The sequence below is a fragment of the Tachypleus tridentatus genome, chromosome 9, assembly GCF_004210375.1.
Source record: "Tachypleus tridentatus isolate NWPU-2018 chromosome 9, ASM421037v1, whole genome shotgun sequence".
Taxonomy (NCBI): Eukaryota; Metazoa; Arthropoda; class Merostomata; order Xiphosura; family Limulidae; genus Tachypleus; species Tachypleus tridentatus.
The window spans coordinates 109,450,102-109,476,298 of NC_134833.1; the positions used below are offsets into that span (position 1 = coordinate 109,450,102).

General features: G+C 30.3%; 2 protein-coding genes across 4 annotated transcripts in view; one reads left to right on the forward strand and one right to left on the reverse strand.

Moving 5' to 3' along the window:
* The window catches only part of LOC143226019 (uncharacterized), a 55,182-nt gene extending 48,563 nt beyond the window's left edge, over positions 1-6,619 (forward strand). The window contains exons 13-19 of the mRNA XM_076456389.1: positions 826-954; positions 1,526-1,677; positions 2,184-2,289; positions 2,716-2,754; positions 3,379-3,471; positions 4,951-5,010; positions 6,198-6,619. Of these exons, the coding sequence (XP_076312504.1) occupies positions 826-954; positions 1,526-1,677; positions 2,184-2,289; positions 2,716-2,754; positions 3,379-3,471; positions 4,951-5,010; positions 6,198-6,286 (668 nt within the window). The 3' untranslated portion in view covers positions 6,287-6,619. The remainder of the gene's footprint in view (positions 1-825; positions 955-1,525; positions 1,678-2,183; positions 2,290-2,715; positions 2,755-3,378; positions 3,472-4,950; positions 5,011-6,197) is intronic.
* A 263-nt stretch (positions 6,620-6,882) lies between these two features.
* LOC143226020 (motile sperm domain-containing protein 1-like) lies at positions 6,883-23,120 on the reverse strand. 3 transcript variants are annotated; one of them, XM_076456391.1, is made up of 6 exons: positions 23,024-23,120; positions 18,914-19,111; positions 16,445-16,520; positions 11,359-11,600; positions 7,715-7,870; positions 6,883-7,232 (listed from the first exon to the last, which is right to left on the reverse strand). In XM_076456391.1, exons 2-6 carry the CDS (start codon positions 19,053-19,055, stop codon positions 7,201-7,203), a joined length of 648 nt encoding a protein of 215 aa, XP_076312506.1. In that variant the 5' UTR covers positions 19,056-19,111; positions 23,024-23,120; the 3' UTR covers positions 6,883-7,200. The 3 variants fall into 3 exon arrangements, with proteins under 3 accessions (XP_076312506.1, XP_076312505.1, XP_076312507.1); XM_076456390.1 differs by lacking the exon at positions 23,024-23,120 and adding an exon at positions 22,643-22,784; XM_076456392.1 differs by lacking the exon at positions 23,024-23,120 and adding an exon at positions 22,440-22,459.
* Between the last annotated feature and the right edge of the window lie 3,077 nt (positions 23,121-26,197).

The following is a 26,197-nucleotide window of genomic DNA, read 5'->3' on the forward strand; positions in this document are numbered from 1 at the left end:
TTTGTTACTAGCCCAAGTACGAAGTAATTTTAATGTCTCGTTTCATATCCATTTTAGCCTTTGCCATGTTTTTACCCAATGTAACACAGGATATGTCAGTGGGAGATGTTGACAACGCTAATGCTTGAACACAAATGACTAAATTTTGTTACATGTTTACCGATTAATACTTCATTTCAGTATGGTCTTAAACTTTTGACCAGCTAGTATTAAGGCTAATTTTATAGTGTTCACATTTTCCATATCAAATGCTAAAAAAGTTTTTATTTTTATTTTCTCTTTTCTTATTGTCATCTTTCGAAGCTCTACTCAAATAAGTGGTTGAGTCTAACAACGCAAAATGCATATTTTTTCTTTATGTTCGTTGGCCTTAAGATTTTGGCCAGCAGTGTATATATATATATAGTTAAATGTAAAAATATTCTTCAAAGTGCATGTAATATCATAATTAACATATGTTTGGTTGTTTTAGAGAAAAAGAACCACACAAATGTCAATTATGTTTTATCATTCGCATGTGGTACATTATTTAAGTTATCACGGTTGTAATAGGTTGAATGTTGTTCTTGACGTTTTAAAGGTAATTGTCATTTATATCTCGTTGGCAGTTTTTTTTTTTTTCTTCTTAGTGGTTTTGTTTTAGCTCTCCGCCAAAGATGGATTCTCCTTCCCAATCAGTATGAAACGAATACTATATGTTCATGAAACTTAGGCTGTTGCTAAGAACAGCTATTTCAAATATCAATTTATTTTCCTCTAAAGTTTCAAAGCAATGAACCAACATGTTTCATTTAATACAAATATATATATTTTTTTAATTTTAAGATGTTCCAATAATCGGCTTTGGTAACAAAGAGCAGCTGAAACCTATTGTCTGGGACCCAGAAAACGACGTTTTCGAAATGTCGTCGAGAGAAGATAATCTTGAGAAGCTGTGGCAAAGACTGTGTTCAGGTAATGGAAAAAGGTTTACTACTTATACCATACTGGCTTGCTTACTTAGTCATCATGAAGAATGGCGTTACTTCGTTCTCAGTACATTTATTTTTTTAAACTTGGTGTATATTTCTTGACAGGTTCGAACACAAGTGAAAAAATGTTTGTTACATGAATAAAAAAATACATATTCATGAAGAGAACTCGTGTTTTGGTAACTTTCATCGCTTTTGTTGTAGTTTTGAAAACGCCTTTACAATTAGTTGATTTTGTATTTATTATATTGTAAAGTTTATTTGTTAAATTTGATTACTAAGTTACTGAGCATCCAAAACAAAACACAGTGTGAGTTAAAAACCCGCATTAACTTGTCACGATTCCGTGATTTGTTCATACAATATATTTTGCTTAATCTAATATGTTTCTATTTAATTGTTTATTAGAAAGGTCTAAAACATGTTAGTGTATAACATCCCAAAATTCTGTGTTTTCCAGGTTTTCACACAACTGAGGAAGTTATTTGTAATTATTATAAGCTATTATCTAAAGTCAAGGCCAAATTAAACAAAATGTCTGTGTATTTTATTAGCTCCGGCAATTTACCAGTACGAGAAATGTTGGCAGGTTACTAGTCGACAAGAAAGTTCAAACAAATACATTGGATATGTGACACCTAACCATATTCAGTACTGGGCCATGTACCCCGAGTATTTCCTGAAGAGCTTTGAAATTAAAATTACGGTAAATTTTACTGCCTTAATAATGTAACCCATACTATTGAGAAACATAACTATCACTAATAATCTTTAAAAAACTCAAACGTTTTTTTTATTATGTATAGTGTGTTAACTTGTAGACACCTGCAGCTGTTTAGCAAACATTAATATTTCACTGTTTGAACTTTATTTTAAACTGGACTACTGTAACATTAAAATTACTAACTTAGAAAAGAAAATGTTCCATTTCATTTATATTGAACTTTTATTGTATATATTTCAATCAGCAGAAAAACTCTAACAGGTAATTCATATATCCTTTTTTAACTGAAGCTATCGTGTAAGATCCAAGCAGTCATGTGGTAATCTAGGATCTATTATTCACAAAAAGATGAAAAATAGTTTCTTGTAAGGAGACATTCGGCAAAAATAATAATAATAACTGCAGAAGCCAGTATAATTTTATTTACAATATAATAATTATGGAAATTATTGGAAATTTTTTATTCAAAGTGTAATATAATTTCTCAGTTCAAGTGCGTCACGCCACAGATCGGCCATATGGAAGTCTGTTTCAGTCGCAGTACTAGCACCCCAGAAAAACACCCAGTCAACTGCAAGGAAACTTCGAAAGTTGGTAAGTTTACTTCTTTATGTACTTAAGGGCACATCTCGCAAAAGACGTGGAACTTCCATCATCTGCCAAAGCAACCTTTCCAAGCAATTACTAAAATCGTAGGTAGTATTGGAAATGACAGCAAATTTCTGTTATTGTTAAGGAATTAGTATCGCTGAGTTTGAGATCAGTACTTGGTCTGTGAATATTATTATTCCGTTTTCTTAACCATTACTTGTGCCTAACTGAATTGTAAATATAAATATTTACAAGTTAATAAAGTATTCCTTAATTTCATTTTAAAATGATATGATAAAAACCAATGATCTTTCATTGAAGTATAATCGTTACAATTTACTTCACTAAATTACATGTAACACGGTAATGTTTAACAACTGGATGGATGGAAGAGCTTTTATTTTTAATTCATTTCTTCTTTTGTTTTAGATAAAGATATTTACTTCAAGATTAAAGACCCCTGCAAAGGTATGGTTATTTCTTGTACACAGTTTTAAACATGTAAAATGTGCAACTGTTCTTGAAAATTATCACTGCATTTATTCAATAATATTATTTCTTAACAAATACATAATTTGAAAATAAAATATTTTTAGTTTCTTATTCTCAACATTCTTGTATCGCATATTCTACCACATATATGTAATATTTTAAAACTTATATTACGAGTAAATTTCGTAAAAAATTATTTTCTAAATTTGTTTTCACTTTTCAAAGTTATGTCCACACGTATAACAGTTTCATATGATAAAGCTATCATCAGTACAGCGCAAAATATATGGCAGCAGTTCATACGAAAAAACAAAAAGAAATTGATAGCACGCAGAATTATATGATTTCTGATCTATGGAGTTTTAAAACTTTTTTCTTGCTTTAATACTTTTTGATTTTTCACAATTGAATAAACAGAACAATTTTCGTTATCCTTTATATAAAAATAAAAGAAACGATTTAAAGGTACTTCAGTCTAAGTTATCAGTAATATAAAAATAGCATATTTACGTTCATTAATCAATATATCTCTTGCACTAGCTATTGATTTTATAATATATGTTACTCAAAGAGTGATTAATTTGTGTGCTGTGTGTTTAGGCTACAGCATCTGGAACTGCCCACCATTTTACTTTTCAATAAAAGGACTTCGTGCAGACTCCGAAATTCAACAAGTTAATGCCATATGCTATGGTGAGTTAACCGGAGCTTACATTACATATAACTACTTCACTTAAATATAGAAGTGTAAGATATCAAAGTTTCCACAACATAGCGGTTTTACATGGCACTGTTACAAATATAAAATTTGCAAGCTTATGCATACAAAACCCGTTATTTCTCTTGGTGATACAGTGTGATATTAAAAGTTTCTCTAAATAAACAACGCTATATCTCACTTTTATTTACGGTAGGATCGCAGAATTAAACTTGTGTAATGGATTATGCTGTATAACATGCATACATGTGTAGTAAATGCTATATGGATGATAGGTTCAGTTTATACAAACGACTGTAACAAGAAAGCAGAAAACAGCTTTTCATAAATAACGTTAGGTTTATATTAAATTTTTAATTACATTCATTTTTAAGTAAACGTGGCTTTCAAATTTATTGTGTGTGTGTGTGTGTAATGAAAAAGAGCTACCAATGTTTTACACATGTTGAGACATCTAATTCAATAATTTTAAGTTATTCCATCAAAAACAAAAACAAAATGCAATTATATCTTAGTTGCAACCAAAGTTACATAGGTTTCATGAAAGTTTCTGTGAATTGCCCATACTAACAAAAAACACAACTGTCTATAATGTAAAATAAACTTTAAAGAAAATCTGACAAGCATTTATTATTTTTTTAGTCTCATGAAATCAGAGACTAAAAATCAAGATAGAGTGTCTCTATATCCTATAGCTGCTCTTTTTTCAAATGTTTCTTCCTGTCTATCAGTCTTTTGATATCTGAAGCTTTAGCATTAGCACGGGAATCTCCAATTTCAATCCTATGACACTTGTTACTTGTATATCCTTAATCTCTATATCTGTTTGTTCTCATAATCACTAAATATGTTGTGGAAAAAAAATAATTGATTTCTGTCAATCTTTCACAAACAATGTTATACAAATCATATGAAGATTGATTTAGAATCAAGTTCACTGTATATCTCTATTTTTTTCCTTTCAAAACATTCATTAAGATCATATAGCAAATGTTCCAATACCTAATACTTTTCAACTGAATGTTTAAGCAGCAGGACTTCTTCCCAAGATTATGCTACAACCATAACCAATAACCACAATGAGAAATGAATGTCTGTTTGATAGTAACAAAATATATGTTTTCAATAAGGAAACTGGAATGATGCCTAGGAATTCCTCAACATATCAGTAAAATTGTTTGAGAGTTCTTTTTGTTAAAAAGTAATTTTCTCATAAAGTTTATTCTTAAAATGAACCTTTTCCATATGCTTTTCCTTCAAGTTATATTGCACATTGAAGTTTCAAATGAATAATTAACTTCCAAATTTTACTTGACTGAAGCCATATCACAACTTGCACAAAGTTACTCTGTTGTTCTAATTGTAAACACCGTTTCATGTGTTCAGATTCATTTAAGCAGTATTTTTCAAAACCTTAGTCATTTTTAACTGTTATATTTGTCTACATATTTCAGATTTTGAATGTTTTGTTCAAAGAAACCCAGGCCAAATAAAATTCACAGTGGAGCATGAAGGTAAGAAATTCTTGTAAGATTCACAAATATTTAGGATCCACCTTGTGTAGCAGTTATAACTGTAAATGTTTGAAACCATACATGGTTTACATTTTATAAATGGCTACCAGTTCACACACTCCCTTCTCCTTGGCATTACTATTATATATAAATACCAAATGCATTTGCTCTAAAACAATTTTTATTTTGTTCATGAGATACTTATGAGTTTTATGGATAGGGAATTTTTTTCATTTGTAGCTTTGTGTTCCTTCTTCTTTGCAACTAAAACAAATGTTGCTTTTTCACAAAATATTAATATAGGAAACTTAGCCTAGTAATTATCTAAATAATTTCTATGTAAGTTGTCAGCTTGTGCAATTAACTGTTCTATAACCTCTGTCTTAAGCCATAGAGTTACTCCTACTTTAGTTTATCTTGTATCAGAAATCATATTAAAAATTACATCATAAAATATCACATTAACTTGTGCACAAGCATTTAACAGTGGGCTAAAATAAGTTGAATTTGTAACGTGATTACCTTGACCTTTTTATTTCCATAAGAGAAAATATATAGATAACATGATTTATGTATGCTTTTCCTAATTGGTTTTACTAATGTATGTATATATTAATGTATATGCATAAAAAAAAACCAAAATTAATGATTTTGTATTAGTTATTATAACAGCACTTGACAAAACTTTCTACTAATGTTAGTAGAAAACATAACCTAATGTACAAGAATAAGACAGTGACATAAAATCTGTACAGGAAAACTATAAAACTTTTTATAAAATTAAGATAATTTTACAGTATCAGTTAATGTGAAATTATTATACTTACTTCTGCTAAGTTATTTCTATGTTCTTACACATTGGTAAATAGAACTGCTACAAGTTTTTAATATTTTTTTATCCTTATTCTCCTGCACCTACTGTCAGTGATTAGAATGAATAAGTTAACAGAACACTGAAATTCTGCATGTCTTAGCTGAAGAATTTCTTGTGAGGTAGAATCTAAAAGATACCACTTCAATCTACAATTTGTGTTTTACATGTCTCTAGCTTAAATAGCTGGTATCTATACATTACTTTAAAATTTGCACTTTTTTTTTTCATCAACAATTTATGATGGATATGAAATAGTAAACATCAGAACATAACCATCTTTTCTTTTCAATTCATGTTAATTATTTCATTTCAGGTATTTCCTGCAATGGTGGTCTCAAGCTGATATCACCACTAAGCATATTAATGACAATGCTTGCTTTTGTATTCTTAAGAAGTAATTAATCTGCATGTTCAATCATCATTTAGGATATGTGTTTCAAAAGTAGAATCATGAGCAAAAATAATGCTTGCTTAAATTGTAGTATCAAAACTAAATATGTGCATAAAATGTATTATCATGACTAAAAATAATTTCATTTTAATAAATCAATTAAGTATATATTAAATCACACAAGTTGAACCCTCTGTACAAATGTTTTTTTTATCTTGCATTAAAGTTGTTAATTTTGTACTTGAGGTCAGTTAAAAATGACCTGCCCAGTTTTGTGTTTACTTTGTGTTTGGTGTGTGTAAAAAAATAAATAAATAAATAAATGAATTGCTGTTCATCTATAATTTCCTTTGTGTTAACATTCTTAATCAACTGCTTAACCATTCACAAAGCAACATGTTTATATTATTGGAAGTATAATAACATTACAGTGCATTTTACTGTTCTGTAATAGACTAATTAGTTATTAATTTAAGACTTGTGTATATTTTTAGGTTTTTTTGTTACAGGTATATTAGTATTCTTGATTTGTACTTGTTTAGCCAGGTCATCTATTTCATGATATTGTGGCTTTGAATCTAATACTATTTAAAAAGAGACATGAAAATTAAGGAACACCTTTTACTACTGAAGGTATTCCAATTAAACCTATTAAAATAAAATTCATCATGTATATACAACAATAAAATACAGTCACTCATAATGTTACAAATCAGTATCAAGCAAGACTGTACAGAATACAATAGCTGTTATGAAGTTAGCAAAATTTCCTTATTATATATACCTTAAAACTTTGTTTTTATTTTCAATTATTATTATGTACTAAAAGCTAGTCTTAAAAAATCAGAGAAGCCATTTTCTCCATTATGTATCATACAAAGGAATTACTCAGGTTTTTTGTTTATGATCTAAGCAAAAGCATGCATCAAATCCGGAAGATCACCATGGTAACAAGTCCTATGAAAATAAATAAATTTATCAAAACAATTATATTTCAGGCAGGAATTTAATTTAAAATCAAGAATAAAACTGAGTAAAAAACACTACACACACTTAGTGATTACATTTTTAAAGTAACAATAAAGCTATTACTTCTAGATACTGTTTAACTCTTTTAGTCCATTCTGCAAATTCTGAAAACTATTGTATCCCTATGATTCTTTTTCCTATAACAGACATTATATTCTAAGTGCATAAATTTAAAAAGCCACTCATATAATAACAAATATGTACCTTCTAACTTCTGATATACTGATTTGTTTCAATGAGAAAGTCATCAACAGTACTGTCACAATCACTGTTCTCTGCATTTATTATTATAATTTGCTTACAAATGAAAAGGCTTCAGTACATTATTTGACACATTATCCACTATCATAAAATTGTTAACAAAGTCTAAAAACACAAAATACCAATTTCATTAGCTTAATGATGCTTACCTAGGGTATATGCAGCAATAAGTTTTTGGTGCATATTAAGATGAAGATATAAAGGAAGGAATCCTTCTGGATCTCCTCTGGTTGGTAAAATCAAAGCTAATATACAAACAATGGCAGCTAATATTACAACTATGCTCGGTCCTGAGTTACTTCTTCCTATTAAAACCAGATATAAACAACATTAACTAAAAGCCCTATTTTTCTTCCATCTTGTTTCTCTTATAACTAACTAGGAAAGAAATCAAGTTTAACCACTATTTCTTTAAGTACTTGTTTTTTTTAACTTAATAGTTTGGAACTGGTATCACACATATTAGTAATTGCAAATTACCTTCATCTTGTATTACAAATATTAGCATTCTTTGAAACTACATATGCCAATAATTACTTTTTTCAATGCATTAATATGAAAAATAATTTTTTAGTCTTTGTACTTTGTTCTTCAAAAATGTTTCACACTTAAACCTTTAATTTACATCAAGTTCAATAATATAAAAGTGTTTAAAATGTATAAACAGCAAAACAGAAAACTTATTTCTATGAATGAATAACAAAACTTCAATGTTGACTTAAATCATTAAAAATATATTAGATGTGCATTTGTAACGACAGAAATAATAATTACAACATTTTATATCATTAATAATGCACCTGTAAATAAACTGCAACCTCTAAGAAATTATGCTCTTTATTAAAAATGAGAAAAATTGGCAGAATATTTAATTCAAAATGTAAGTGCTCTTCATCTAGCTTATCGAAGCAAACAGAAGTTATACTGTGAACTTTCCTCATATCACACTGATTTTTAAAAATGTGATGACACAATAATGACTACTGCTGACAATGTACAGTAAAGATATTTGAGTTTGTGTGTGTGTGTGTGTATAACAAAACTTAAAATACAGTTTTGATACCTTAAGTTTAAATTGTACATCTCTTCCTCTGAAAGTTTTATACATTCAAAATGCCTCTGCAAAAGAAACAAGAAAACATCTGGTGAAAATATTACTTAAGCACAGTAGTGCTTAGTATGTAGAAATAATAAAAAAGGAAAAACTATAATTAAGCAGTGAGTTTAGTTTACAAACATAATATACTCTTCAAAAACAGAAACGCAAAAGGCAAAATATGAGACAAATTGTTAAGTTTATTCCGGGTAGTTCTGTATGACATGTGTGAAACTTTGCACATTCACTGCTGAACATCCAAAGTCTGCAAAGGCGAAGTCCATGCTCACTAGGTGAAGTTTAACGTCAATAACGAGTATGCCCCCCGTGAGCATCAATAACTGCTTGGCATCTCCTGCCCATGGAAGCTATGAGATGACGAATCACATCCTGTGGAATGGCTGTCCACACAGCCTGCAAAGCTGCTGCAAGCTGAGGTGGAGTCTGCAGTTGAGGTTGTCGCCGTCACAGATGTCAGTCCAACTCGTCCCAAAGATGTTCGATGGGGTTTAAATCTGGTGATCTGGAGGGCCAGGGAAGAACATTGATGTTGTGGTGTCTCAAGAAGACAGTGGTGAGTCGGGCTGTGTGAGGACGGGCGTTGTCATGTTGAAAAACGTCGTTGACGTTCACCATGATGGGTTGCACATGGGGCCTAAGAATCTTGTCGACGTATCGTTGAGCCATAAGATTCCCTCGAATGTGCAAAAGGTCTGTTCTGGCATTGTAGGCGATGGCAGCCCACATCATGATGCTGCCACCACCAAATCTGTCAACATCCTGCACACAGTTTGCTGCAAAATGTTCACCTTGGCGAGAGTAAACACGGGTCCTTCCATCCTGCCTAAGAAGCATAAAACGTGATTCATCGCTGAACCAAACATGCCTCCAACGTCGATGAGGTCATACCCGATGTGCCTGAGTCCACTGCAGCCATGCTTGACGATGTTGCTGAGTGAGGATGACGCCTCTGATTGAACGTTGAGGTCGGATTCCTGCATCTTGTAAACGGTTGCGTAAGGTCTGATCGGAAATCCTACGCAGCCCTGCTATGGTTGAGGCAGTAGACGTCGCAGTGGTGGTCCTATCCCAAAAGTGACGTAACCAGATGTTTCAATCTTGTGCGGGCGTGGTCATACGAGGTCTGCCCGATCGTGGACGGTCACGAATAGATCCATGTTGTTGGTGACGATTCCATAGCCTTGTGATGGTGCTTGGGTGGACATTCACAGCTCTGGCAACATCTGATTGAGATTCGCCTGCTTTCAAGCGACGAATGGCGTTGTTGCGTTGTGCTTCAGTCAGTCTTGGCGTAACTGTATTGCTTGTCGGTGGCTTAACACTGAGCTATGGAAACCGAGAACCTGTCACTTTTATAAGGATTTTGCACATGTTGCACTTGCAGAACATGCAGATCTCTCAAACAAATTTATTGGACACGCATGCGTTTTGGCGAAAAATCCGATGTTTTCCTCCGTTTTCAAAGTGCACAACTTTTATTGTCATTTTGGTCTGACAATCAGTGCCTTAACACGTGTAACATCACATACTCTGAGCTTGTAACGTTATTACATATATTTCTCTTTAAAATAACAAAAATATCCCTTTTGCATTTCTTGTTTTGAAGAGTATATTTACATGTTTCATAAATAACAATCTCAGCAAAACTAAACAAACAAAGAAAGAATAATTTAAGTGAATATTCAAGGAGAACAAATATTTATGCAACTGACAGATTTCTGTACATACCATTGATGCCTGAGTTTTAAATCACTAGTTTCATTATTATCAAAACAATACATTATATTCATATAGCTAACTACTTTTCTTTAAATTTTCAGTGAAGCCAAGCATGGCAGCTGTGTGCATCATGTCATATTTTATGGTATGATGTTCCCCTTTTAATTGACATGACCTTAGCATGTACTGGAGTCAGTTGTGTGCATATGCAGTGAGTTGGACAATGTAAATTCTGTAAATATCCCCTTAATGTCAGTCCAAAACTTTTGGCAACTTGTACCATCCTGAAAAATCTATTCCAGCTTCACTGGCCTCCAGTATAATCCAAAAGTAGAGAAACTGATATGAGATAAACAATATACATTACCACTAAATTATAAAAATAAAACAAATGCTCACTTATCAAACTGTTTCAGTGAAAAAATAATTTTAAAAAAAGAGGGAAAATAAGCAATGAAACAATTTGCAATAATTAAGTATGATGTAAGATTGACAATGCCATAAAGTACAGAAACAGGGTAGGTATGAATACATAAAACCACATAAAAATCCTTTAATAAGTAGCCAGTAAGTACTTATGGTTACTAGCCACTGGAAGATGGTAAAGCATTATTGAGTTTAAATGTTTTTATTCAAACCTGAATTCATGCAGTTGACAGGAATTCAATATTTATTTGTAAATAAAATATCAAGATACATTCAAATATACAAAAATCACCACAGAAGTAATCAAATCTTTCTGCATGTTTTGGGTATCCATCCCCACCTTTTTTCTGCATGTTTTTGGTATTGCCATCCCTATATCATACTTAATTTTTGAAAAAAAAATTATTACATGTTAAAATGTTAAACTGTTATAGAATGAAGAAATATAATCCACCTATGTATCACTGTCACATACAGTCTATAATATAGGAGAGTATAATTATAAAGAATAAACATGAAAGTACACTGTACCTTGTGCTCCATTAATAGCATACTGTCTAGCTTGCATCAATGGCAAAGACTGTTTTGAGAGTTGTTCAAACTGTTCTGACTCTACAGTGGAAGAAGCACTGTTGTCAGGTTTGGACATAAGCAATGTGGCTGGAATATCTTTCTTTCCCAGAACTTGACGTTGTCCATGTTCCTGTACCTGAATTCTGAACTTGTCAGTGATACCATAGTTGCTCTGAGTGATACCATTATGACGAATTACACTAGTCAACAGGAAATACATATAGCTTTAAAGTACTACTAACATAGTCTTATCTCACTCCTATTATTAAAAATATACCTTTAATAATGCTTCTGTATGCCTCAAAAGTCAAATTTACAATAATGGATTATTATTTATCAATCTAAATGTAATTATAATAAAAAGTATCAAACATTTGGAGGATGATCAAACTCTATATTGTATCTCCTTAAGAATTCTAGTCTCTTGCATTCTACTGGCTAAATTTTTATCTAATTAAAAACTTTCCCTTATTAAACTACATATTGAATTATATTTCGTACAATTAATTTCAATCACAGGCTAAAGTTGGTCAAAAATGCAGAAAAATTAAAATAATGCATCATGTAATTCCATGCAGATTAAAAATGTACAATTCAGGTCTTTATATAAAAATCACTAACAAAAAGGAACTGACTGTCTTGTAGGTTACTTACTACAGAGCTTCTATATATGTACAATCTTAAAAGGAAGCAACTCTATAACAACATGTTAAGGAAATTAAACTAATAAAAATAGGCACAAACTATCTATAAAAAATGGCTGAAAGCTTCAAACAATAACATTACAATTCAAAACACAATGTAATACAGTTCAACAGAGGTAATTCACAAAGAGTAATAGTGCAACAGAAAGTAATTACTAACTAATAAATATAAAAACTAGTTTATGGTACAGTCATCTATATGCTATTTCCTTAGTTTAGTGCAAAATAGCATTTTTTTTAATTTGATAGCCACAAAGTACCACAAAACTTTAAGACAACATAGTTAGTTACACTTCCATTATGACTACATCTTGTATATTTAAACAGCATAAAGATATTCCTCCACTGAACATAATGAGATTATCAATGTACCAAAGAAAAACATGATATTATTCTAAATAACAAATGCTTCCAAAACAAAATTAGAGTATTTAACTAATATGCAAATTCTAAGGAAGGCCAAAATTGTTTTTTCTTTGTTGAAATATAACATAATAGAAATTCAAGTTTTTAAAGAAATTGTAAGGCCTCTTAAGTTATTAGAGCTTCCAACACTTTAAACAACCCAAACACAGCCTGTACCAAACACTTAATTGCTATATTCCTACCATGAAAAAAGTTAATAATATTTGTAAGTCATTTGATATAAAAATAATTCCAAAAATTCAATGAAGCTTTTATTTTTATAAGGTGTTTTAGGAAAATAGCATAATGGTTATACACACATAACAGAACATACATTTAACAACATCTTAATTTAATTTAAACAACACAGTATGTTAAATAAACTTGTCATGCTAATTATTATGAAGTAGGTCTTAATTTCCACAACTTCAAATCACAAACAACATAAAAAGTAGACTATAACTACAACTAATTGTATACAAATGTCAGTAAATCTCTTTTATCCAAACATAGTAAAAAACTTTTCAAATTACAAATACTTTTGACAAACAGCTGGTGTAGCTTCAAACTTCATGAAGCTGAATAAATAGTATGATAGACAATATATTTAGAAATAAAAGTGATTAGATTAATCATTGTGCCACATCTTCCATGATATTAATAACGTTATATTGTTTATACCACTTTCTGCAATTGGCTTTAACAAAACTCTTTGATAGAACATACTGTGTCTTTTCTAAAACTTCTTGGGTTTCAGACACAATTATCTATGCAGTATAATGTCTTACTGCTAATTTTACTTTATGGAGGTGTACACCATATTCCATCATGTTAAATTTTATTTTAATTTAACATATGCAATGTATAATCAACATACACATTAATAAATAAAACATTTATTTTTACAGAGACTTTATATTTAGGCTACTTGAAAAAATCAAAGATACTAGTTTTTCATTGTGGTTAAGCACTTTTTAGCTTAATAAATAAAAACAGTTTTGAGTATTCATTTCTCTTGGTTTGTTACAAGGTATTTGAGAAACTGTGTAGATATAGGTAAAACATGTTTTTATTATATACTTTTAACATTTAATATATTAAGCAAAATTCAAGAGATTTTACAACTTGGCTAAGATTTAAACTTAACGTCTTAACTTAATGCTCACTAACATATAAACAATACTAAATTTTGTATAATAACATCTATAAAATGATGATATTAAAGGTTCATTTCCTCTTCATCAAAGATAAAACTGAAAATATAATCTGTGATGAAGAAACCTTTTATATTCTTTGAATCATCATAACCTCTGCTGTAGACTGTATCTTTGCCTATTTATGTCTCATAACAATACCTTTGGTCAGTGTAACAAAGAAATACAGTATAGCCTCTTATAATGGTGGTGTGGATATATAATATTTAGATTTTTTTAAAAGCATTTTACTTTTAGTAATATAAAGAAATAAACCCACATAACACAAAATAATAAACTTGGCACAATTCCTCAGTATTATTCAAATACCTAAATTAATTTAGGGTACTGAATGGTGAATTTAAAAGAACTGAAAATTGTATAGCAGGTGACTGATGTGTGAATAAATCTTTTACTTTCTTAAAGGTTAAACAGAAAAGTTGCATTGTGCATATAACACTTTTTCATGTAAAAAATTTAGGATTAAAAAAATAAGTAACTTGATTATAAATTATTGTGCCTGAAAACATAACTTCATTTTACTTTTCTCATTTCTTTCTGCTATTTTGTAAAATTGCTATGTAAACAGCTATAAAGAAAGTTTAAATACAATTGGATACAGCAAGAATTAGAACTATCATATACTAGTGGAACAAATATATAGGTTTAAAATTATTGTTATAGTTCCTGTAAATGTTTTTTCTTCAAGTTTCTTTGATTTGTGAATTATGAAGTACATATGTATTAAATTATCTATTTAAAAGCCACAGAATTTTCTTCAATGAGAAGACATTATATAACCTGAGATAAGGCAAATTTATGAAGTTCAAAAATAAGTTCAATGTGTAACAAAGAAAACTTTATTAAAATTTTAACATAGTAACAAACACAAAATGTTTGGAAAAGGTTTTATCATCAGTCAAGTATAAGTAGTTCACCTAGATGTAAGTATATGTAAACAGTGTGAAACCAAAACGTCACACAACTTTTTCAGTTTAAGGATCAGTAAAAGTATGTTGTTTATGTATGGTTTTTGTTTAAATACAGTGATTTTACCTTTTAATACACATAATATGGTTTTATTAAGTTTCAATGTTTGTAAATAGGATTTTTTTCTTCATGTTCAACAAATAAAATTATCATCAAATCAGATAAGTTTAGTTAACTTTACTGTTTAGTGAGCATGACAAACAGATCCAGGACAATGTCTTTCCTCAATGACTCTTGCTATAAAACAAACTAACTTTTGATGTTACATTCCTATTCATAAATACAGATTTGCAACAATTGGGTATATTGTTGCAAAAATTCTGCATTACTCTGATAAAGCACAAGATGCATATTTTGTGAAAAATTATAAATATAAGACTTGAATGCATTAATCAAATGAAGTCTACCACCAAAATTTCTCTTAATTTTTAAAATATTCAAGTTTTTTTCTACAATATTTCAATTCTGATTTTATTTACATGAATTGAGTCATTTTGTGTTCAGACAAAATTGTTTTTAATATGTCTTTTGTATTTTCCAATCATTTTTTGAAAATTTTTAATCTCTTGTATTTGACTAAAATTTTGTTTGACAATTGTTTTATTGAAATAGAATCATTTTATTCTAATGAGATGTTAATTTTATGCAATAAAGTGCCACGTTTTTTACAACAATGTGTAATTTCTCACCTTGAAAAATACAAGCTATAATTACCAAATTACCTAACTAATTAGATTCTCACTTGGAAACAAACACTCTTTCCAAGTAATTTTCCTGACATAATTAACTTCTCACTTTGGAACAATGAAACCTAAAACTGCAAAAAAACAAACTTTCAAAATGTCTTCAAAAAGTAATAAGAAACAAAAGAAAATGTAGACAACATAAAAAATAATTAGGTGCGACATTGTCTGGTGAGACACTATCCGTATCCCACGGCAAACAGCTGCAAGATATTTTAATGGTTCAAATATTTATTCAACATTATGTTTATCTTATTTAAACAAGGTACAAACATATATTGATTAACTGGCTACTTAATAGTTTGTAATTATAATAATTATAGCTTTTATCAATATTTTCATTATTCAATTTCCAAAAGATAAGTGATTGATTATACCATATCTTAAAGACAAACACAACAGCAATCACCTCGTGATAATTTTTTGGCATTAACAATTTATCCACCAAATATATCTTTCATAAAAAAACAAAGAAAATCCAGAAACTACATTAAAAACAATGTTAATACCATGCTCACATTTTTTGTTGTTAGTCTTTTTTGTCCTTGCAAGAAGGACTTAAAAGTTCATGCAGTGATCAATTAATGAGCCTGTTGATTAATCAGTTAAACACCACTACTCACCCACCTCTACCTATAATGTGGTACAATTAACATTTTGTAAAATCACTTAATCTTTTACCACTGGCTAAATCATGAAAGCATTCTAGTAGCTAGTCTTAAAATACACTTCATCCAAAAAGAGTTTACTCTTAATGGAACTTTTAATGGAAATAATTTTGAGGTTTAAATGGGGTTTGGATTATTACAAGTGCCAAGACAAAAACTGAGTTACAGTATTACTGATACTATTGAGCTCACATAGATTAATCATCACTATATAAACATCAAAGATGAATAGAATTTGAAAAAAAAAAACATACAATTCAGAATGTAAAGCTAATTTCCTTTTTATGTTTATATTCCTGTGTGCAACTTCATAGAATAAGTATAATTTGATTTATACTCACATATCTATACAACAATGTGGTCTTATGGTTCCTTCTGGATCCACTACAACAAATTTTTTAGGTGCAGTACACAAAACTGAAAGCAAGAAAGTGTACCATCATTAAATACAAAATTAACTTCTTTTGGAACTGATGGGTATCTCTCAAGGAAAAGCTTTATTATTTTTAACACAAAATAACAGAACCAAAACTTGTTTTATAAAATGTATTTTTAAGCAAAAACAAAAACACACACCATATAAAATTAAAACAATTTCCTTTTTCTAACTTTTAAATTAATTCAAGCTTCAATCTTTAATTCACGAAGAAAAATCCTGTAACATAATTTTAAAATATTCAAAGTCTGAATTAAAAGGGTGTTTGTCTACAAGTATGATACTCTGTTAAGTTGGAAATATCATAGAATGATCCCAACAAAACTTCCACCATATATTACCCCAGTTTCTCTGATGTCAAATTTCTAAAAAGTTAATTGACAGGATGAAAAGGCCTACAGCAAAGGCCACCAAGAAACCCCAATGTAACACCTTTAGATTTCTCCTTAAGCAAGCATTTTAACCACTGAAACTGGCTACAAACCATGAAATGTCTGAAGAATGACAACTTAGAATTGAGTGTACTAAAATGACATTTGTAATGTTAAAAAAAAAGTGTCCAATGCTCATCTCAAAAATATCAGATGTCTTTGCAAGAAAGACAAAAACTGAGAATTAACTATAATTAGAGCCTGATGATTAGTAGCACTAATAAATTAACCAACAGCCCCATTAACTGATTAAATCTGATTAATCAATCAGTGATGCTCTTCAAATTATGGTACCTACAAACAATAAAATAGAATTTAATGGCAAGCACTGTGAGCCAGTTGCCTTCATTCTGGACAGTATTTCAAAAACACTACCAACAAAAATGTTGTTGATTGGTTAGCAGTTCCAAAATAAAAGTAAAAACAAACAACCAACTAGTTGCCTTCCCTTCAGTTAGTAGTTCAATTAAAAAAAGACCAATGGCAATTGGTGTTGGTAGCCAGTTGCTTTCCTTCTAATCAGCAATTTACATGAAAAATGTTATATGTTTGTGTTTTTTTGTTCTTTGGACTAATTATACATATCAAACTGACCTATGGACAAAATCCTGAGTGTCTTCCAGGTATGCTTTATATTTGAATATCACAATAATATGCACAATGCACATTTAACTTCTGCAGATATTTTTCTTTTGTTATTTATCTATTTAGCTGTTTGTTTTAAATAATTTACTTCATTTTTGAGTCATTCATCTTTTCGTGTTTATGTTTTAGGCTTAGATATAATTTTTACTCCAAATTCTTATATTAGTAATGTTCAGAGAATGTTACAGTTTTATGATTTCATTATGATAAAGTAAATATATTTTTCTTTTCTTTAATACATGAACTCTACTTAGTGATTTTTTAAAAATGAAATTTAAGAATAAACTTTTATTTCCAGGTTTTCAATACCTACAGATATAATGACTCACATTACTAAGATTACAATCTACACATTTTCATCATAGATTTCATAATGATACATGTAAATGTAGACATGAGCAGGACCTTTTCGTTTCTTATAAATGTTATAACATTTTTATGCTACAGCACATCTCTGTTAAATTATCTTCCTATCCTCACTGACTTTTCAATAACAATAAAGAAAACAATTTTCATATAAAAGAATGTTATTACCATATTTTACACCTTGTAAAACACACTATTTTCTTTAAAAATACCTTGGAAAATCCCCACACATTTTCCAAGACAAAAGTAATGGGTTAAGGCAAGAGGTCAGCTTAGGGTCTACTCAACATAAACTCTCATACAAGTCATAATCTCATTACTTACCAATTACAAGTATTTTCAATAGCATAAAACATTCAATTTAACTAATACTGTCGATATACTGTGAAGAATATGATGTATTTGACTGTATTTACTCAGTAGGTTGATAAAAAGTCAAGGCTGCATCAAGGTGTTAGTTGCTGAGCCAATTTATTTTTTCTTAGAATTATCTTTCGAAAATTAAAGTGTGTCTTCCACGATGTAGCATTTTACAAGGTGTAAAATATGGTAGTTTGGTCAAATAAGCAATATTTTTCAGACTTTTAGTTTTATGTTTTTCTCAGTTATTGGAGGGACCAAATCCATATTTGTGTAAAACAATAATTCAGATCTAGTTGTTAAATACATGTATAACTTCTAATGAGATTACTCTGTTGTGATGTAGAAATATATTTTGTCACCAAGTTATATCTAATATAGAAAAAAAAAATATTTATGTGGTATATCATCAGTATATGTAAAAAATGTACATAATGAAATATAAAAAAATGTATAAAAGGTTCTCCAATATTATATATATATGCTTACTGAAAGTTTACATAGTGAAGAAATTTCTCAAATTTTCTGATTAATTAAGAAAATTTAAAGGAAATGAAAAATAAGACACACACCTCTAAACTTTAAAGGAAAATCATAAGGATTGTAGAGCGTGAGAACTTGCTTATGAGAAGACTGATCATCAGCATAAAAAGTCAAAGATGATGGAAAGCTGAAAACTGGTAGCTTTCCATCGATAAGGCTGGGGGACTGCATCAAGCTGAGAAGAACACCAATATGAAGTCATGAGCTGCCGATTTTGGTTCAGGGATCTAAAAAAAATAGTCACATTATAATTATTCCTATATATAAACAAACACTGATATATATGTAATACATATACATATATTTTCTAATGTATAGAATAAATCAGCAAACACTTTCACTGATGAAAAAAAAAGCATTGGAAAGATGGAAGAAACCACTAAACACGTTGAAATAAATATTGTCACCTTTACTGAACTGGGTTTTTTTTTGCAATACGAATGGTTTATGGTTTATTCCTCAACTGGAAGCATTAATCAGTGCATAGTACTAAACTGTTCTATAACCATTAATGAAGGGAAAACTGTATAAAGGACAGCATTAGATAATGTTCCCCTTCTTTTCTTCTGTTATGAATTCTCTAATGACATCAATATATGATAATTCCATACCCTGCAAGGTAATTATTGATCCATTTAATGAAGTATGTGAATTTAAAATTCAAAACCAAAAGTCTATAAAAAAAAAAGAAGAGGAAATGTACCCAGTTTCATGGACTTGTTATCCCCTTCTGATGTAAATTCCTAGATTACACTTACATACCATTTTTGATGTAAGTCGTGGGCCTGGAATGGTTATGCAAGATTCTCTTTCTTTTGATTCAACTTTGTGTCAAGAGTGAGCAGTCAAGATAAAGTAATCATGAAGTCTTCAAAAACAGAAATCAATCATGAATACGATTAAAACAAGTACAAAATAAAATTCCATTCAGTGGCTGAAGTAGAATAATGAGAAACACTCATGAAGTTCCTTGATAAAATAATGATTTTTTTATAATTAATGAGCCATCTAGGGTAATGTTGATTTATGACAATGTAACAACAAGTTTGTAATTTTTATTAATCAAATAACTTGTTTCTTCAAGTGTGGATAACTATAATTTACTGAAAACAACTATAACCAACTTGAATAACCATGTACTAGACGTCCCAGTCTATAAGTCTCATTTCAAACACTGATATCACATCTTAACTTTCTTTTCATGATATGTACTTTATAACTAAATTCTTGACATAAAATTTGAGAGACAAAAAGAGATCTCTCAGCTCATCCTGACTGTCCTATCTTTCAACAAACATCCACCCACCTATATCTGGCCTTGACACCATGAATACAAATCAAGCCTTCTCTCAAACTCTCCCAAACTTCTTGCACCTACCACATTTTAAGGCAATATTTCTCAAAGTCTGATGCACAATTTTTCATAATAAACATAAAATTACTAAATCAGATATCATCATGGCTCTAACTCAATAACAAAATTGAAAAAAAGACATCACAAAACAAAATAATTTTCCTCACAAAGAAATAAATGATCTTTATACAATAAATGTTCAAATACAGAAAACAGAAAAGCAAAAAGTTAGGTAATTAAAATATAAAATGTAGAAAAATAATTTTATTATCTGTGCATAGGTTGTTGGAACTGCTGATAACTGGAGACTGTTAAGAAAAGCCTTAACCCTTAAACAGTATGATTATAACAAATGTAAAAAAGGATAGTACAAATACTAATTTATTGACCCATTCTGGTCAACCTTAATACACACAAAAACATAACAAAATGAGAAGAAAAACAGAGAGATGAGCAACTAACCCACCAATATCACATCTTACCAGCAAAAGACAAGCTACAAAATATAATATTTAAATTAAATACACTTCTTGACATCATGAAAGTTTAAAAGCATTCATCCTATCATCACAACACCACATTACCAAACAAGCCATTCTAAGGCTTTAACTTTGAAAAAAATATTCAAAAACAAATTCTCACCTAATCCTCAAAACTTGAAACATTTTACTCCAAACATTTCAGTTTATTTGAGAATTTTTGAAAAAAAAACCACTAAAAAAAATGGCAAATCCCTAACAATTCTGAATAAATGAATTATGCTACTCCTGTGCTCTACAGAAAACAAGTGCAAAAATTAACACTTCTATTCAGAGATTAAAATATTTCTTGTTTCACATCAAACATTCCTATATTTTCATGTAATTATAAAGTTCAAAATAAAATGTTCAAAGTATTCGATGTTTTTTATTAAAAATCACAATCACGTCTAAATAATTATCACTTTCTTCAATACCAACACACTTCTCACACAAACAGTGCTTGACAAATTTTTTATAACCCCATGGGATTAACTATAATATTCAGTCTAATTTTCTATTTTCTAAGACTTTCAAGGTTCTTTAGAAAGATGCAAAATTTTCCAAAGAAAACTAGCTCTTCCATCCATCTCAGTTTTATCAGAGAATTAATACAATACTAATTTGTAAATATTTCACAGTTATCCTGAAACATACTATAAATAATAAAATGGCAAATGCCATATAAACAGGCATATTATACACATTTAAAAAATTCATTTAACACAACTCTGCTTTTTTGCTACCATACTAATTCATTTTTATCCATTTCACATCATGACATGGACTATACAACTATCTTCCCAAAAGATGGAAGACATTTCAATTAATTCCAAGAAACTGGTAAGACAACAGAGTCTTTTTTAAAAAAAATAATGCTTGGAATTGCTAATTGAATGTCACCTTTCAAGTGCTTCTCTAAATGACTTCTAAAAAATAAATTAAAACACCTTATTGCCAGCAGGTATCAAACTAATACTTATCAGTCTTTACTTTCTTACATCCATATTTTTCATTTTTCAAAATAAGAATGAAATATGCATAAAATAATTCCATATTTAAAGAAACTTAAAAATAATACCTAAAATTCTAAGTCACTTTTTAGTTTGTTATTCTAAAGCTTTATAATATTTGAAAACAGTTTCTTCTTGGCCAGAATTAAAACTTAAACTTTACCCACATTCCAACTGTTAGATGCAAATGAGATTCTCTTATCTTCTTCATAAATAAAAATTACTAAACATTTTCCTTAGCAATTCAATCATGTCAGTTTACTTACAAGATCAAAACTTTTTTGAATATCTTAACTGATATTATTCACTTTCAAGTTTTATTTTGCGGTTAAATAAGGATAACAACTATTTGAGCCTAATTCTTGTACCTTCCATTTAAGATTGATAGTTATTACAATTTACGACTTTTGGTTTTCGAATGATTTATATCTAGTTTGTATATGAATATATAGTCTTATTTTTAGTCCATAAACAATTAAATTTAAAATCATGTGCATTTTATTTTTTAGTTACATGGCTGCGTAACTTAAGAAAGAATTTCAACATCTTTATTAACTTGGCCTTCAACTCTAAGTTACTAACGTCAGTTTGTACAAGCATTGGTTTGTCTATGTACAGCTTTACTTCACTACTATAATGTAAAACATATTATATATTAATGAGCACGTACCTATTGTTAAGACCACTTAACTTTAAACTAGCCATAACCTTGATCCAAAATTGTTACGAAATAGGCGAAAACTTTGTGGAAAAATCAGTTTAAACTGCTATAGCTAAATCATCAGTAAATGTTAAATTATGCTTATAATCATTTAATATTTTCATAATATCATATAAAATTTTAAAATTAAATTGTAATCATTAAAATAATACCTCAATAATTTTAGTCAAAAGACTGGATAATTTCTCAAACGTAAACCAATACTAGTTCTCCAGTGCTGTCGTACTAATTGTATTGTTTACCAAAACCAAAAGTTGGATGGCAACGATGGCGTTGGAGTAGAATACGTCATTTGGGGTGGTATTTATTGAAAGATGGCGTTACACTACTTTCAAAATTAAATCAGTTAAAAAACAAATATGGTGAAAAATTACTAAATCCATGATTTCAAATATTGCTATCTATACTATTCAAATCAAATATTATTCAAAACAAAATTAAGTTATTCACTTCTCTTACGTCAATAAATAACATGGACAATATCGCATGGAAGTACACATTTGACAGTGCCGTTTATAGAAGTCATTATTTACCCCAAATAGGCCTTAAGTCCACCTGAAAGGGTCACTTGTTTCTAACCATTCGCACCAATATACATATTTCATAATTCCTCTTGTGATTCATTGAATGGCACGTTTTACTGACGTCACAACACAGTATGACAGATGAGGCGTTCAATCAAGAAATAAAATTATATGTTAATCAGTAATGTCGAGAAAACCCACTTGTAGAGAAATATATATGTAAAAACGGATCGTTTGGGTTGAGAAATTTTTTTTACATAGAGGAGTGAACAACATTTCGACCTTCTTCGGTCATCGTCAGGTTCATGAACACGGAAGTACATCTAGTTTTACCTCATGAGATTCAAGAGAAAGAAAATCCTAAGAACTTGTTTGTGATGATTTATACTATTGCAAGCCTTGCTTTCAACGTTTTAATGTAAATGTTTATTTGTTCCTTTCGTAAATTTATTATTGTTACTGCAGCATTCGATTTAAAATATATATACTGCTGTCCAAAATCTTAAGGCCAATAAACATAAAGAAAAAGTATGCATTTTGCGTTGTTAGACTCAACCAGTTATTTGAGAAGAACATAAAGAGCTGAAAATAAGAAAAGGGAAAATATAAATGAAAAACATTTTAACATTTAGTAGGGATGTGAACACTATGAAATTAGCCTAAATACCAATTGGTCAAAAGTTTAAGACAATACCAAAAAGAAGTCCTAAACAAGGTAGGAAATGCACAACAAGAGATCTCAGTAGTGAGTTGCACGGCCGTCATTGCAAATAACTGCAAACATTCGCTTTGGCATGGTTGATATGAGCGTTTGCAGAAGGCTGGCTAGATTGTTATTCTAAATGGTGAAGATGACTTCACGAAGATCATGCACTGTTTGAAAGTAGCGTCCAGTTCTATATACTTCCCTTGCCATCCACCCCCAAACATTTTCAAAGGGGCGAACACGCTGAATGGTCCAAAATAATCACGTTATTCGCCATGAAAAAGTCCTATGTCCTGCGGGAATTGTGGATTGCAGCATTGTCCTGCTGAAAGATCCAGTCATTTCCATAAAAGCGAGGGCCTTCAGTCAATAAGAATGCTCTCTTCAACATGCCAATGTAGCCAGCCACTGTTTGACGCCCCTGTATTACCTGAAGCTCCATTGTTCCATGGAAAGAGAAAGCACCCAATATCATGGTGGAACCTCCTCCAATGTGTCGTGTAAAATATGTCTCTGGTGGGATATCCTTATCGTGCCAGTAATGTTGGACGCCATTTGGACCATCCAGATTAATTTTTTCTCATCAGAGAACAAATCCTTCGTCCACTTTTCTACGTCCCATATTTGGTGCTTCTCAGCAGAGTTTAACCGAGCTATTTCGTGGTGTGGAAAAAGGCGTGGCCTTGGAAGACGTTTACGGTTTTTAAAGCCTTTCTCTTGTAGATGACGTCTTATTGTTCTTGAGCTGCATTCTGCGTCCGTAAGAGCCTTAATCAAGTTCAACAATCAGTTGGTGTCTTGCCGGACAACCCCTCGAATCCTTCTGCTCAACGCCGGCGAAATTTTCTTTGGCCGATCACTTGAAATTCTCGTTTCGTATCCTTTTTAGCCTTTGCCATGTTTTCACCCAATGTAACACAGGAGATGTCAGTGGGAGATTTTGACAACGCAAATGCTTGAACACAAATGACTAAATTTCATTACGTGTTTACCATTTAACACTTCGTTTCAGTATGGTCTTAAACTTTTGACCAGCTAGTATTTAGGCTAATTTCATAGTGTCCACATTTTCCCTATTAAATGCTAAAAAAGTTTTTTATTTTTATTTCCTCTTTTCTTATTTTCATATTTCGAATATCTACTCAAATAAGTGGTTGAGTTTTACAACGCAAAATGCATATTTTTTCTTTATGTTCATTGGCCTTAAGATTTTGGCTAGCAGTGTACTAATGGAAAATTATATGAACAAGATTGGAAGCTTAAAGAAGATCAAAAATAATTTTATAGAACATTAAAATAAGATCAATGGGTAGGTAATGGAAATTTGAGGAATGATTACAAAAAGTAATATGCAAAGAATAATTAAGAAGAAAATAAATCTTATTGGTTTGTTTATTCCTTGTTAGGCACAAAGCTACATAATGGGTTATCTACACTTTGCCCACCAAGAATATCATAACCCGGTTTTTAACATTATAAGCCTACAGACCTACCACTGTACCAACTGTGAATGAAAACGTATATTTGGATTATAACAACAAAATATTAATATTATAGACAAGTTTTAATGACAAAACTAAAGACGTACAAAAACGCTGTAATAATAAAATCGAAAAAGTACAAAAATAAATAAATGTGGTAGAAAATAACATCAGTGACAGAATGAAACCTCTGAAAAATGAACTGGTAAATGTGAAGATGAAAACAGCTACACCTCTACAGACATGTATCTTAAAAGTCTATCCTAAAACACTGTTTAGCACGAAATATGAAATAAGATGACATATTTGATCTAACTCAAGAAATTAACAGACGATGATGGAAAGTTATCATGCTCAGTTCAAAATCATTTCCAGAATGAATGAGTTAAATTGTGAATAAAAACTGTTTATCTTTCTACTCCTTTAAAAGATCCAACTTTTAAAATATTAAACAACCTTCCAGCTGGGAGCCGTAACCATTATGAAGCACTATAGCTGCTTTGTCCAACAGTTTTGAAGTGAGACACCAGAAAGAAGTATCCAGAGCAAAGTTCTGGAACAGGAGGGGGTAGCATAGCCAGATGGTTAGAACACTCTGCTTGTAATCTGAGGATCGTGGGTTCGAATCCATATTATTACATGTTCGTTTTTTTAGCTGTGAGCAATTATAATGTGACGGTCAATTCCATTTTTGATTGATAAAAAGAGTAGCCCAAGAGTTGACGGTGGGTGGTGATGATTATCAGCCTTTCCTTTAGTCTTACACTGCTCAATTAAGGACAGCTAGACCAAATAGCCCTCGTGTATCTTTGCGTACAATTTTAAAAGGAAACAAACAAAGAGAAGAAAACATAAAAAAAGACCTTAACCAAACTAGAGAGAAGTTCGAAAAGTATTGACCAATTATTTCACCCAAACGCTTTATGTGGAATGATAATTTTGGCAGGTGACCAACTCATAGATATAAATACAGACGAGGATATAAGAATAAGGTAG